The sequence below is a fragment of the Ochotona curzoniae genome, unplaced genomic scaffold (genome assembly GCF_017591425.1).
Source record: "Ochotona curzoniae isolate NIBS_2020 unplaced genomic scaffold, NIBS_Ocur_1.0 contig_517, whole genome shotgun sequence".
Lineage (NCBI taxonomy): Eukaryota > Metazoa > Chordata > Mammalia > Lagomorpha > Ochotonidae > Ochotona > Ochotona curzoniae.
The window spans coordinates 794,186-810,015 of record NW_024466454.1 but is presented as its reverse complement, the minus strand read 5'-3'; the positions used below and the strand labels follow the sequence as shown (position 1 = coordinate 810,015).

The 15,830-nt window shown below is 37.6% G+C and overlaps 1 protein-coding gene across 2 annotated transcripts in view; it reads right to left on the bottom strand.

Moving 5' to 3' along the window:
- The window catches only part of SOX6 (SRY-box transcription factor 6), a 472,980-nt gene that overhangs the window by 391,360 nt on the left and 65,790 nt on the right, over positions 1 to 15,830 (bottom strand). Inside the window, exon 1 of one of the 2 annotated variants that reach the window (XM_040989047.1) lies at positions 1,474 to 1,531. The exons of the other annotated variant lie outside the window; for it this stretch is intronic. Coding sequence (XP_040844981.1) covers positions 1,474 to 1,508 — 35 coding nt within the window. The 5' untranslated portion in view covers positions 1,509 to 1,531. Of the gene's footprint in view, positions 1 to 1,473; positions 1,532 to 15,830 lie in introns of those variants that run through there. 2 annotated transcript variants of the gene reach the window in all.

Sequence of the window (15,830 nt, the reverse complement as noted above, 5' to 3'; positions counted from 1 at the left end):
TGTGTTTTGTTGCTTTGATTTGACAGAAGAAAACAAAGGAGATTTAAAGAATTGGAGATTTGGAAGCCACCAAAAAAAAAAAATCCTAACTTTACTAGACAGTGGCTTTATTCCATTTCCCTTCAATCACTAAAATGGTATTAAAAATAATCATGTTTCCATTACATTTTTCCATTCTTCCTTGGATTTCAGGTTTTCATATCTAAACAGTGCCTCAAATATAAATCAGTTGTCTACCTTTACTAGCCCAAGTACCTGAAGCAAGTCATTGCAACTTTCCAGTCTCACTTTTCTTATTTTTCAGATCTGGGATTTGGACTACAAGATCTCAAAAGTCTTTAAGCTCTGAAGTTCCATGATATTTTATGTCATCTGTGTGGTTTCTGGAATAAATTGAAAGAGCGCTTCATTCTTTTACTGAAAAGAATAAAAGCTATAACAATAAGGATGGTTGACTGGAAAAAGAAAACAAAGACCCAAGATTAAAAAGAGAATTTGAAAATCTCCCCTATCCCTTGGACCAAGTCCAGCTTCAGTCCTACAAAGATTATTATGGGACAATAGAGAAAAAGAACCATGAAGGTTCTTAGATCATCAAAAGATGGTCTTTTTGCTTAGAAAAGATAAAGTGCACTTGTTCCTACACTCCCTTTGGTTTCTAAAACAAACAGTCCAACCATAAAAATCACAAGAAAAGATTTTAATGTTGACATAGAAAGAAAACTAAAGTTAGTCATTTTGCTGAAATAAAAACATTTTAGACCCAGAGAAGGTGATTTGGTTTTGAGAATTTTTAAGAAATAACACTGTACTCAGTCATTTTCTATCACCTCTTCTGTATACAAAGCTCCTAGTAGCTCTTTAAATTGTGGCATTTTCGTATGCACATAGCACAAATTTGTGTTGCAATTGCAGCAACATCTAAGTAGTTTCCTGTAAACTTTCTGTGATGGAAGTCATAGAATTTATGATAAAACCCTGTAGAGTGGCAAAACAAATTTGTTTCATATTTACCATTCATTTTATTCAGTGTACATTTGAAGGAAAACTTTTTATGAGCATCAATAATGTGAGAAAGCTACAACAACTAAATTTATTGTAAGTATCACTTCACTGGTCCTCCTGGGAGTTCAGAAAGAAAGCTTAATTCACATTTCCTAACACTTTGGAGAGTTTCCCAGAGATATGATGGCCCACAGAGACAAACCATCAAAAGCACCCTGAAATCTAAGAGATAGTAAGAAAAATATCACTCTGTTTAACAAAAGCAAATTAGAGTCAATCTTCCATTATATTTATCAGCAAAGTACAAATTCTCTCTTGCTCCATTTTTCTCCTTTCCCTCCCCTCACCCCTCCTGTTTCACCTGACTAAACTGTAGGTATTTGTTCCATCACCTGACACAGGGGTTGGCTAGAAATATTAGAGAAAAAAAAAAAAAAACAATCTCCCATTGTTATATGAGACAACAACCTTTCATGTCCTTGAAGCTCACCGTGACCTTTCATCTTTCCTATCCCCAATGGTCTCTCCTAACAACTAAAACTACACTCAGTTGGGCTGAATTCCAGATTGTCATAAAAAGAACCCTGTCCTTTCAAAACAAAACCAATTTTTACACCAAGGTGGGGGAGAAACACAAGTCCATTGTTCCCTCACAGATGGAAGTTGGAGTTACTAAGGCAACTGCTCTAATCCTCCTTTTTACCACCTTTTTCACATCACTGGCCTATCAAGTATGCTACCTTTTAACTCATAAGCTCAAAAGCTGGTAGTCTAACTGGCTGCCCTAATTAGCTACGATTTTCACACTACAGACAACATGATGAGCTAATCGAAATTTGCAAAATAATGACGTACCTCCAGCAAATATTCCTCCTCCTGAGGCCCAGTCTTAGAATAACAATAATGAGGCCATTATTAGAGAAGGGCATTAAAATGCTGCACTGCTGCTAAACAGAGAACTTAATTGTTCTGGTCTTGTCCATTGAATCAACAACCTATTGTTGTGGACTTGAAAAATAAAGGACTGGAGAATGGGTGCCATGATGATTGGTCTGTGCGGCCATACTGGCACTCTGTAGAATTGTTTTCTTTTGAAACTCTTGATGGACTAGTAGTTTTGTTTAAAAGTAACATAAAAGGCGATTGTCTGGATAAAAAGTCCTATTTATTGAAATCCTTAGAAGCAGTTGCATGGATTTGTTCATGACCCCTGAGATAAAAACATAGTGACCATAATAACACCATTTGTACAGAGCCCTGTTACCACTGCCTACAGTAACATAAGATAAGAGACAGTCTTTTCTGGCTACAGTAGGAAGGAAGGAAGTACTTCTGAGCAGAAAACAAGGATGATAAAAGGTCAAATACTGGATAAAGCTCATTAATCTCTGAAAGGGAGACTTTTAAAAATAATGCTAATTTAAGAATTCCGTACAAGTACTACAGATTCAAGTACATGTAAAAAGGCACACAGCTTTTTCTTGTCCCACTTTCAAGCTTTTTTCTCTTGGTGAAAAGGAGATTAAAATAAAATGATTATTAAATCACTTAAGCAAGATGTCTTGGGATAACCCAAAGAACAAGCAACCCGAAGATTTTCAGGTCATGATTCCTCTGGTCATCCTGCATCTATAGTGTGAATAATAAAATACTGAAGTTAAAGGTTAACTAGTGTAGGATTCTTAGCGGCAGAAAAGCACTGTTTACACATGGTAGAAGTGTCTTCTATACAGAGCCCCAGTACATGCTTTCTGTAAAGTCAGACCAGAATTTTCATGATAAATTGTGGGGGAGGGCATGTATCATTTTGTTAGGCAGTATTTGGGGTGGGAGTCATTTTGTTTTTCAGCAAATGAAATCTGCATTATACAAAAATATATTAAACTGTAAATAAGACCTCTTGCTTCATTCAGTCCCTGCTTTGCTTCATTTGTTTTCATCTTGTTAGGCTAAATTAATTAACAATATCACTGCTGCACACTATCGCTTTTCATTACATCAGATAATGTCCTGTATATGGAGAAAGCCATCATCATGGGAATTCTGCAACTCTTCTGCTAAGAGTCTCTGGATCAGTGCAGCAATACGCATTGTGTAAGTGTTGATTAAAGGTACTTTTCATTGTTACCAAACTCATAGGCTATGTTCCTAACATATTATCAATAGAAAATAATTAACAAAAAGTTCATTATAAGTTGAAAGATACTTTAAAAAAGGAAAAAAACACAAATCCCACCAGACATAAGTCGAAAACTAGCTTCACTGTCAATTTCACCTAAAATAAGAAGAAATACATGCAAATTTTCAAGTATGTTTTCACAAGAAACAACACAGTATTGCACAGAAGGTTTAAAAGACACATCCCAAGCTGTTCTGCTCCTTGCTTTGGAATGTCTAACACGTGATGAATTGGATGATTAGAATTTCATTGGTAAATCTCATCATTTTAAATCTGTAAGAATGGAATGTGTTAAATTCTCTTGTAAGTTTTCTTTTCAACCTGAAATACTGTGGCATCTAGAGTTATGCAAATGGACAAAACAGTAAAGCCCTTTTTAATCTTTTCCTTGATCAACCAGTGCCTCTTTCTCCAATCACAGCTTTGTGCGTGATATCTTTCTGCTAGCATTTCTTATTTAATTAAAACAGACACTGACAGAAGGACATGGATTAGTACTGTAATGATGCATTTACTTAGATTAATCGGAGGCTCCTTTTAAAGTAATGGCTTAAACAAAGAACAAAAGGAAATTGTTATGAAACAGCCTTTTATCCCAGGCAAAGGTCGCATTATGAGGTTTTTAATTTTGTCAGCTTCTGTTATACTCTGCCTTGCTAGTGGAACATGAGAAGTGCTTTTACCCCCAATAAAGCCAGTTATTATAAAAACAGCCATTAAAGCTGCAAATTAAAATGTCTGATTTTAAAACAGGTTACTTAGCTTTCAGAATCCTCTAATTAGCATGTTGTGCATTGTTGTGAGAGAAAAAAGACTAAAATGCTAATGACCTACCGCCAGGTGACCACACTGCTGTGCAAAATAATAAGGACCTTTCCAAGTAATATGCTGAATTAACCAAGCACAGGTCCCTCCTCCACCACCCCTTCTGCTAGTGCAACTCCAGATGAACGAAGGGTCCTAACTGTTCAGACGTGTTAGTAAGGCCCTTCCTCTATCGAAAGGACTCTCAGCTAGCTATTTCTTATACAATCACTAAAAAGCAACTTCTACCCATCATAAAAGAAAGTAAATGAAATAGCAATGCTATATAAAAGTCTAAAATTAGAATAGAAAAGTCATTCAATTTTTAAGCACAAAGAACAAACTGAAGACCCACTACTTTAACAAAATCACCTCTGACACTTACCATTCAACCTTTTCTCCCCTCTTCAGTACTAGCTGAGTCGCAAAGTGGCGACAGAGTTAAGGTTTGAAAGCTCAGTCTTTGTTCACAGCACTAGTTTTTACATTAGGTTGTCTTTGAACAGCCAAACAGGAAATTCAGTTTCCTTTTCTGGAGCCTCAATCTTCCCCTCTGTTTTACTGATTCCACTCAACAATACCTCTTCCTGGTCAAAAGTTTCATATAACAGAAGATAACAATTGAGTGATTCTTGAGGGGTGCATTCTGAGAAATGGGTCATTGGATGAGTTCCTCACTATGTAAACATCATAAAATGTACATAAACAAATTAAATTGGCTATGGTATCACCAGGCAATACTCTGGGAATCACTGTGTTACAGGCAACCCACTGTAAACCAAAATGTCATTATGTGATACATGACAATTTTGCCATTTGCGTTTCTTACTATATGAATTTAATTCCAGCTAAATGCCCACTTTACATAATCTTCTCTATCTTTCATTATTAACTAAATGTTTCTAAGCTCATAAGGCTACCACACCTTTCAGGGGTGTGGAACCTTTTCTTTGCCAAGGGCCACTTGGATATTTAAAACATCATTCCCAGGCCACACAAGATGATCAACTTAAAAACTAGCCTGCTATAGCTGTACTGAATTCCAAGGCCTACCTGCAGTTTCCTTGGCAAGGCCAGACCAAATAATTTCATGAGCCTGACATGGTCCACAGGTCACATGCTTCCCACCCCTGGGATGAAAACATAGAGTACACAGGGAATATTTCCAGAACTCCCCATAGATAAAACATTCCACTTAAGGCAAATCTCATCAAGTACAACTGAGCAGCTTGTCCTAGAAATTTCTTAGAATCTATGCAAAATAGATATTGCCTTCACAACAGCAAGAAATCACTCAGGATCATCACTGGCATTTTTCCAGTTGAGTCCTCTGAGAGGAGAATTATCAGAAGTCACAAACATTATTTAGGGTAACAAATATGTTTCAAGTATGACCATATTAAAACTAAACAATTTAAAACAATAAAAGACTAAGCATCTATTCAGCTTATGTGTCTGCAAGTCAGCTGGTAATTTCTCTGGTTTTAGTTGCTAACAGGTGTTATTTTGCAGGTCTTTGGATGATACAAGATGACCATGGTTTGAACAACTATAATAATTCACACTGCTCTGTACATCTCAATATCCAACAGGTTGACCCAGGCTTGCTCTTCTGTGTTGATAAGAAAGGACAATAGGATGAGCAGAAATATATAAATGCTTTTATAAGCCTCTTCAGGGGTCACATTTGCCAACACCCATTGGTAAAAACAAGTTTAAAAACTGATCCAAGCAACAAGGGAGTGAAACAAAGAAGTCAAGGTCAAAGTCATTTTGATGGGGCCCTACACGATGGCCTAGTGGCTAAACTCCTTGCCCGTGCTGGAATCCCATATGGGTACAAGTTCTTTTCTGGCTGCTCCACTTCCCTTATAGCACCCTGCTTGTGACCTGGAAAAGCAATAAAGAATGGTCCAAGGTCTTGGGACCCTGCCCCCATATAGGAGATCCTGAAGAAGCTCCTAGTACTGACTTCCTTTCAGCTCAGCTCCAGCCATTGTGGCCTCTAGGGGAGAGAACCAGCAGATGGAAGATCGTTCTGTCTCTCCCTTTTTCTGTAAATCTGACTTTAATTTTTTTTTTTTTTAAAAAAAAGGCATTTTGATGATTTCCAAAGTTTTTAGGCAAAGTTTGTTTAGTACCATTTTAACTAATATTGACTAGTAGATACTCAAATTGATATCACTTTTATTTAATGAGAAAAACTAAAAGCAACAACTTCATACTTTATTTTCACTGATTTCCCAATTTAAAATTTCAGCTCCTAAGCTAATATTAAGATAGGCTCTATACAACTTATTCTTGTGTACTGACTGGTTATGAGTCAGTTATATCTCAAAAAAAAGTTTTAAAACAAAAAACTTCTATCCCATAAGCTTTGTTTTCACTCACAGAACTAGCTAACATTGAGCAAATACATAATGGATGACAGATCCAGAAATTTCATTATCACTGTATCATAGGAAGTATGAAGAATTTCAGCCCATATAACACTAGGAAACATTACTTTACTTTGTGTAACATCTTTGACTATGAAAAAAGAAAGTAAAAAGAATTGGTCTGAGGGTACTACATGAGAGGGTACCATAGAATAAGACGATCAAGAAGCTGATCCGGGAGCTCTGACAATTCAGTTTCTAACCATACAAAGCAAATGATCAATGGAGCAAATACACATGATGACTGTACCAGCTCCCAGAGTCAATCTTAAAGAGACCATACACATTATTTTAGAGACACCTGGAGTCATTTTCCAGTCTTTCCAATCACAAGCACTCATCCAGCAGAAGTAGGTGTGATTACTGGGCAGAATTCCTAAAGCCTGTGGCAAAGGAAATACTATCCTATAGCACTGCTCAACAATTATCCCCAAGAGTAATTAAAATAACCAGCAGAGTCGGTCTCCAAAAAGAGCCTTTAGCTGTTCCTTCATTTGACCCAGTGCCGACCGTGAGAGCTGCCAAAGCTGGCATGAACAACAGAGGAACAAGAAATAAAGACCAATAAAGCTCAATCTTGCATCCAAAGATATTAGAAAGTAAACAAAATGGTATGACAAGAACTATCTTAAGAATTACTCAACTAATGGAGAAAATTTCAAAATAGTGTAATGAAATCTTTTAAGTCCTTTTCACTTTTCCATACTTCTTTCCAATTTATTTCATAATAATTTTGTTTTAAAAAGCAAACTTGCCAACTACGATTTGTCTTTCATAAACAACAGTGATAACAGACAAGAATGCAACTTGCACTGGTTATTCTAGTGTTTCCATCAATCAAATTCTCTCACCTGAGGTTTTAGCAAGTATCCATTATTAGAGCAGTGATCCAAAACCATGAAACAGAGCAAAGTTAGTGGATCCATATGAGAATCAAGAACAGCATTGTGCCCTCATTACCACTGAGTTCTAAACAAACAATAGGCCCATGTTCACAGAACTTGCTAATTCTTCTCAATGGTAGCAGCTTGGATTTAACTCAAAATTTTCTTTAAAACTCTCTTAACTTTGACAGAGAGAGAAAGAGAAACAAAGCACTTGGACATCAGAAAATAAAACAGCCACATAAAAGAACAAGGAAAAGGTGAAGACCAAACCTCTTAAACACATTATCACTGCATACCCAGAATTTGACATATCAGCATCTCAAAAATCATGCATTGATTTAAATTGTCACATATTTAAAGGAACAGATAAGAAAAGAAGGTAAGCATGCTGTTTCTTTATGAAATTGCACCACTAACCATATCAGATATTTGAGCTAATCATAACATTTAGGTTAAACTATTTTTTATTGGATGGCAGGAAGTCAAACCTGGCTCAAATTACATTTGGGGACACACCCACTCGCCCAGATTTTCTTACACAAAATTATGACTAAAATTAGCCTGAAGGAGTGGCTCAGAGGAAAAGTGCTGTCATAATGACTTAATACATACAACAACATAATTGTGGGGTTTGAAAAATATGCTCTACTCTTTTGCTTTTATAAAGGGTACTAAGCACATGAACTGAATAAATATTTAAATCTCAGAACAAGTTTAATTCCAACTTTAGTGCAGGGGCTTTTTCCTCGTCAGTTAATGCTTTCTCTTATAATCAATATTTTCCCTAACCAATGATTTCAATACGCTAAACTCTTAATCCTAATGACTGTACTGTAAATTTGCCAAAAATAGGCAAAGACAACTACCTAAGGTAATTGCACTGCTATGACAGATGCTTACAGAGGCAACTGCCATGCTTCACCAGCACATTTTTTATCAACATATTTTTTATTCCCAACTCTCCCTTTGCCCTCATCCAACAACAAAAACAACCAATCAACTATATTAGAATTGTGTTTAAAGTTCCTTAAGAATAAAAATATTTTTCTTCCTAGTAACAGTTTGAACATAAATTAGCTTAAATTGCATATGCCTCTAGGAGAGGTAATATCAAGAGTTCCTTTCACAATAAGATGTATATGATTATTGCCTATTTAAAATATTGAAATACTCTTGATTCCAAAATTAAAAATCAAAGTCATATAGGGAAAGTACAGAATAATTTCATTTTGAACACATGCAAAAATCTCTTAGATGTTGATTAACTCCATTGTATCAATGAAACCCCTTGAGAACAAGCTGCTTACATTTCATTTATGCTGCGTGGTTCTGTCAATACTACCACCCTCAAAGATTAAAAAGGAAAATTCTGAGCCCTGAGCAGTAGCCTAGTGGCTAAAGTCCTTGCCTTGCATGCACCAGGATCCCATATGGATGCTCATTCTTATCCTGACTGCCCCACTTCTCATCCAGATCCTTGCTTGTGACCTGGGAATGCAGTCCAGGACAACACAAGAACTTGGGGCCTTGCACCTGTGTGCAAGACCTGGAAGAAGCTCCTAACTCCTGGCTTTGGATCAGCTCATCTCTGGCTGTTGCAGTCACTTGGGTAGTGCAATCAGTGGATGGAAAATCTTTCTCTCTGTATCTCCTTCTCTCTGTAAAATCTTTCCAATTAAAAAAAAAAGAAAAGAAAGAAAAATCTATGAACATCCAAATAGATGCAATGGGTATGAAAAAAACCAGTAATGGGTGCTACAGTGCAACTTGGGATATCTCATAAGCCTGGTTTTCAGTTTTGTCTCTGCATCTAATCCAACTTCCTGCTACTGCTCATTCTGGAAGGCAGCAACTGACGGCTCAAGCATTTGACTCTCTATGACCCAAAGGGCAACCTGAGTTGAGTTCTAGGCTGATGGCTCCTGGTTTCCACCTAGCCAAGCTTTAGATGCTGCAGGTCTTTGGGCAGTGAATTTTTGCAGATGAAAGTTCTCTCTGCCTTGCTCTCCTCCCTCACTTCCTCCCTTTCTCTCTTCCTCTAGCTACATCACCTCCTTTCAAATAAAAGAAAAAATTGGGGACCAGCGCAAAAGGCCTAGTGGCTAAAGTCCTTGCCTTGCACACACCAGATTCCAATATGGGCACCAGTTCTAGTCCCAGCAGCCCTGCTTCCCATCCAGCTCCCTGCTTGTAGCATGAAAAAGCCTTGGAACCCTGCATCCATGTGGGAGATCCAAAAGAGGCTCCTGGCTCTTGGCTTTGAATTGGCTCAGCTCCAGCCATTGCCGTTACTTGGGCAATGAATTGATGAATGGAAGATCTTCCTCTCTGTCTTTCCACCTCTCTGTATATTTGATTTTCTAATAAAAATAAATAAATCTTGAGAGAAAAATTTGTAAAAAGTTTAGTTATATGCAAAATATTAGGATTTTCTACCAAGAAAAACGGGAACAAGGGTCTGTGTTGTGGTACAGTAGGTTAAGGCACCAGCTGCAATACTGCCATCTCATACCAGCGTTTACTCAAATTTTGGCTGCTCTGGTTCCAATCCAGCTCCCTGTTAATGCACCTGGAAAAGCAGCAAAAGGAGCCCAAGCACTGCCGTCCATGAGAACAGAGTCACTGGTACCTGGGTTTGGCCTCATCCAGCCCCAGGTATAGTGACTGTTTAAGGAGAGAACCAAAGAGGGAAAATCTATCTCTCTTATTCTCTTTTTCTCCTTCATCTTTGAAACTCTGTCTTTCACATAAACAGATCTTCTAAAAAGGATGGGGGCAGAGGCAGGAGTGAAGAGAGGGGGTTAGACAGGAACAATGTTCTCCCTCAGAATGAGAAGACTCTTCAGGATAACTTCACATGGTATATCTTAAGAACTCTCTAAATTAAGGCCCAAATGTACAGAAAGGCCAAAATCACCTGTTTTCACTTTAGTAAACACGTGGAATCTAAAACAATTAAACTCAGAAGCAGAAAAGTAGCAATGGATGTTGTGAGCATCTGAGATGGAAAAAAAAAAGATGCTAGCCAAAATGTACCAAATTTCTTTTAGGCAACAGGAACAAAGAATTGATATTTAGGGTGGTTGCACTTAAGACACAAATTATAATGTCAGTGCATATATCATATTCATATAGCAATATAATTTTTCAAAATAAAGACATTCAAATTTAAAATTTTTAAGCTCATAAGCATATTTCAGAACACAAAAAATTAAGCCCAAATGGCAGTTCTTAATCAAAAAAGCTAAGAACATGCCAGACTTCCAAAAACATCAATATGGGTCACAGCAAGTTCTTTGTCTTTGAAAACATTTATCTGAGAAAAAAATGCAACAACATCACATGCTCCAATTACAATTGCAGTAAGTTTTTCTATAAAGATTCATTTATTTATTTGAAAGGCAGAGTTGCAAATGGAGAGTGAGAGAGAGACAGAGAGTGACAGAGATCTACCATCTGATAGTTTACTCCCCAAATGACTACTTCAGCCAGGGCTGGGCCATCTTAAGACCATCGCACTTCTGCCTGATGCTGTGGTGCAATGGGTGGAGCCACCGCAGTGACAGCTAATCTCACATGGGCACATGTTCAGGTCCTGGCTGATCTGCTTTCAGTCTAACTCCATTTTAGTGGCCTGGGAAGAGCCCTGAAAGATGCTCCAAATGTTTGGGCCCCTATTACCTACATGGAAGACCAGGAAGAAGTTTCTGTCTCCTGGCTTCAGCCTGGTCACATTGTCGTCATTTGTGTGAGTGTGAGTGTGTCTGTGTGTCTGTGTGTGTATTAGCTGTAACATTCAGAGACATAAATAAATCTTTTCTAAAAACCACCCTTCAGGGCCCAGTGCAGTAACCCAGCAGCTAAAGTCCTCGCCTTGCAAATGCCGGAACCCCATATGAGTGCCAATTCGTGTCCCAGCTGCCCTGCTTCCATCCAGCTCCCTGCTTGTGGCCTGAGAAAGCAATGGAGGATGGCCCAAAGCCTTAGGACCCCACACCCGCATGGGAGACCTTGAGGAGACTCTGGGTTCCTGGTTTTGGATTGGCTCAGTTCCAGCTGCTGCAGCCACTTGGGGAATGAATCAATGGATGGAAGATCTTTCTGTCTCTCCTCCTCTCTGTATATCTGACTTTCCAATAAAAATTCATACATCTTTAAAAAAAATCACATTTCAGATTTTCCTTGTTAAAAAAAGAAAATTCAACTGAGAATATATGTCCTTAATATGAAGGGTAGAATTTTTATTAAACTTATCTTAAGCAATTTAATGTTACAACTAAACGTCCAGCAGATATCTAAGATGCTGATCAGAAATCGACCTGGTCTTTACATGTCAAGCACGATGAAAATACAAAAGAAGGAAATCTAAAAGAATCTACTACCCCCTTTAAGAGTGATTTATCAAAATCAAATAGTATTATTTAGCAATACTTGAATAATAATTTTTCCTAAGCCAATTTTTTCCAGGCAATAACATCCATTTCTGCTTTGCTCCCTAAACTAGTGAGAAGATCTCTAATTTGAAGCAAATTTATTAAAGTTACTCTTAAGTAGTATTATATATTAATGAATAGGATTAACATATGAAAATGTTACAAGCAATGGGTATCTCTTTAGCATGTAGACAGATAAAGTACTGCTCTAACTTCTGTTGAAGCTGGACATCTATCAAAAATATCACACTACAATAGACAAGCAAATATTAGAAATATAAGCAAATTTCACCTGTGAAGAATAAAAACTATACTTTTAAACTAAGGAGAAATCCATAAATTTGTTCCATTTTCAAAATAACAAAAATAAAATCAGAAATTTATCTAGTTATACATCTCATTTGCATTTTATTATTTGAAAAATTAATTTTTTTTTAAGATTTATTTCTATTATTTTTTTATTGGAAAGGCAGATATACAGAGAGGAGAGACAGAAAGGAAGATCTTCCGTCCCATGATTCACTCCCCAAGTGAGCTGCAATGGCCGATGCTATGCCGATCCAAAGCCAGGAGCCTCTTCCAGGTCTCCCACACGGGTGCAGGGTCCCAAAGCTTTGGGCCATCCTCAACTGCTTTCCCAGGCCACAGGCAGGGAGCTGGAAGGGAAGCGGGGCTGCCGGGATAGAACCGGCACCCATATGGGATCCCGGGGCGTGCAAAGCGAGGACCTTAACCACTTGCGCCACCTTGCTGGGCCCGACAAATTAAAAATTTTTAACTGCACTTGTTTAAATAGTAACTAGTTTTTTGCTATCATTCAATACTCTTGCACACGTAAGGATGAAAATTGTAAACTGTATGCATTAAATGAGTAAATACACATGAAACACTTTTGGCTGTCAAGAAATTTTTTACAAAATTTAAAAATAATTTTAATCAAAACATAAATTTATGAAAGTCAGTGTTGTGATGCAATGGGTGAGGGTGAGGGTGCTGCTTTGGAGTGCCAGTTGAGGCTAACTGCTCTGTTTCTGATCCAGAATCCAGCTAATACACCTGGAAAAGCAGCAAATACTGCTCCATGTGCCTGGGTCTCTGCAGCTCGTGAGGATTTGATGCAGTTCCAGGTTGCAGGCATCAGCCTAGCGCACCATAGACCTCTGTAGCCACATGGGAAATGAATCAGCAGTTGGAAAAACTCTCTCCCACTCTCATTCTGCCTTTCAAATAAATCAGCAAATCTTTTTAAAAATGGAATTAATAGGTCCACACAAATAAAAAGCCTTGGCTTTGAACTCAGCTACACTTTGTACCAAAATAACCTAACTACATATTGGTCTCTTGTCAACTCACACAGGCAGGTTTTCAGCTTTAGGGACAAAGATTATGGTCTAAAACTCCAGGTTAGTAACCTCAGTAAAAAGACAATACCTCTTTCCAATTAATTTAAGCAGAATGTCTAGGTTTGAGCCTCATTAGCCTGGCTTAGATAACATAAATATTTCTAACCCAATCACTATATCCAGGTTTATTCATAAACTCCCTAGACGTTGGAATGTAAAGGCAGGCTCCATTACAACAATATGTAACAAAAAAGAAAGTTTGCTTCCCAAAAGAAAACCAGGAAAAAAAATGCTGCACAGGGGAAAAGAGTCATCAGTATGATTCGTAAGAGTTGCTTTTCCAGTAATTACTATAGTGAGGTAACTTTACCGGGAAAAAACATGCAAACTAATCACTGTGATAGCAGTTGAACAGTAAAGATTTCTTTGAATTGTTTCTAGCAGTTCCAAATGAAGGACAGAAACTATGAATACATCAGTTCTTAAGGCAGGAGAGAACAAAAGGATCCTTCTTTTGATACAACTGAAGGTCCATTCCATTACTTCAAAGACAGCTATTCGAAAGTACATACTCTTCATCCTCGCATTTAACCACTGGTAACTTTAAATTCTTAGAATACTTGGAAAGACTTCCACAAGCCTATCTTAAGATATCATCTCAACAAATTTCTATTCATAGGTCCCCAAGCACCACAAAAGCTGTTTAAATGATAGCTATAAAAAATGTTTCTCTATAAGGTCAAGTAAAACATCTTTATTTTCAATGAGTATCCTACATAAGTGCAGTTATTTATCTTCATTTTATACTAAAAAAAGGTCTACACTTTAAAATGACATGAAAGGACAATGTATTAAATTACTGGTCACTTTAATCTTGAGTTGAATATGGTCATCCAAACCTTTCCTCTAGGAAGGGCTATATATGAGGAAACAGAAAGATAGTATAAACAAAGCCTGGACAGAGAAGAAAAACACTAAAGGAAGGAAGAAATGGCTGAAACACCAAAAGCAGTAATCATAATATTCACTGTTGTCAAATCCATTCACACAATCATTTTATGCATATTTTTAACATTCATTTATTTTCACTAAAAGGCAAATAAGGAGAAAAACTCCCTCTCCTTCCTTCAATCTTCATGTTCTGCAGCAACCAGGGTTGGGCCAGATAAAAGCTAGGAGCCTAGAGACCTATCCAGAACCCAACCACTTCAACAACCACCTACTGGTTCCCATGATGTGTATTAGCAGGAATCTGGGTAGAAAATGGAGCCAGGACTCAGAATGGGCACTTTGATGCATAATGTGGGTGTTTCAACTAGTATGTTAACCACTGAGCCAAACACTGACCACATTACCCATATATTTAAAGCTCTAACGATAAGCAAGGAACATTGCATAACCTGCATTCCTCCAATCAGATGAAAGGAGAATGAATAGTAACACTGAGAGTTACTCGCTTATTTATTCTTCCTTCTGCCTCCACAAGCTATTGATACTATTCAGGTCAAAACAGAAAATACTGCTCACATTTTGAAAAAAAATATTTCAATCCATTTATCTAAATTCAAGAAGCTACTTTTTGCCTAACTCGCAGGATAGTAGAGCAACAATAAAAGTACATAAAACGTATAAGAAAAGGTGAGATGGCTCAATTGGTTAATATTCCTCTTGCAAGTGCTGGAATCCCAATGCGGCAACAGGTTGTGTCTCAGCTGCTTTACTTCCCCTCCAGATCTCTGTTTGTGGCCTGGGAAAGCAGTAGAGGATGGCCTAAAGCCTTGGAACCCTGCACACACCCTGCTCCTTGCTCCTGGCTTCAGTCAGCTCAGCTCTGGCCTTTGTAGCCACTTGAGGAATGAACCAGCAAATGTAAGATCTTTCTGTCTCTGCTTCGTTCTGTAAAACTGCTTTTCCAAGAAAAATAAATCTTTCAAAAAAAGAATACATAAGAAAAGCTGAATGTAAATACAAAAGAAGTTTCCCACATCTTTTGTCTTTTTCTTTTTTTTTTTTTAAGATTTATTTATTTATTGGAAAGTCAGATATACAGAGAGGAGGAGAGATAGAGAGGAAGATCTTCCATCTGATGATTCACTCCCCAAGTGAGCGCAACGGCTGATGCTATGTCAATCCGAAGCCAGGATCCAGGAACATCTTCCGGGTATCCCACATGGGTGCAGGGTCCCAAAGCTTTGGGTCGTCCTCGACTGCTTTCCCAGGCCACAAAAGGGAACTGGATGGGAAGTGGAGCTGCCAGGATTAGAACTGGTGCCCATATGGGATCCTGGTGCGTTCAAGGCGAGGACTTTAGCCACTAGGCCACGCCACCAGGCCCAAGTTTTCCACATCTAATTGGAAGTATGTTTTAATGTTTGAAGGATAAGAGATGTAAATCACATACTTAATTGGGCAAGCAAAATCTATAAATTCTGACCACAAAAATAGCTGAGTTTCTACAAAGACCTTCATTACTTTGTGATCAGCAAATAAAATATATACCATACGCACAAATGTATCATGGACTATACACACAAGCAGAATAAATGATCAATTGTGATGGATACCAGCAAATCTCAGTATTACCAAGCAGTCTAAAAAGTATGGCATTTGTCAAAATAATAGCAAAGAAAATCTAAAAGCAAGAAAATAAATGAATAAAAATCCCTCTGAATATATCAATTTCTGGGTTAAAAGAATAAAGGCATAAGGAAAACTAGTGGGATTTGGGATTCTGGATAGTT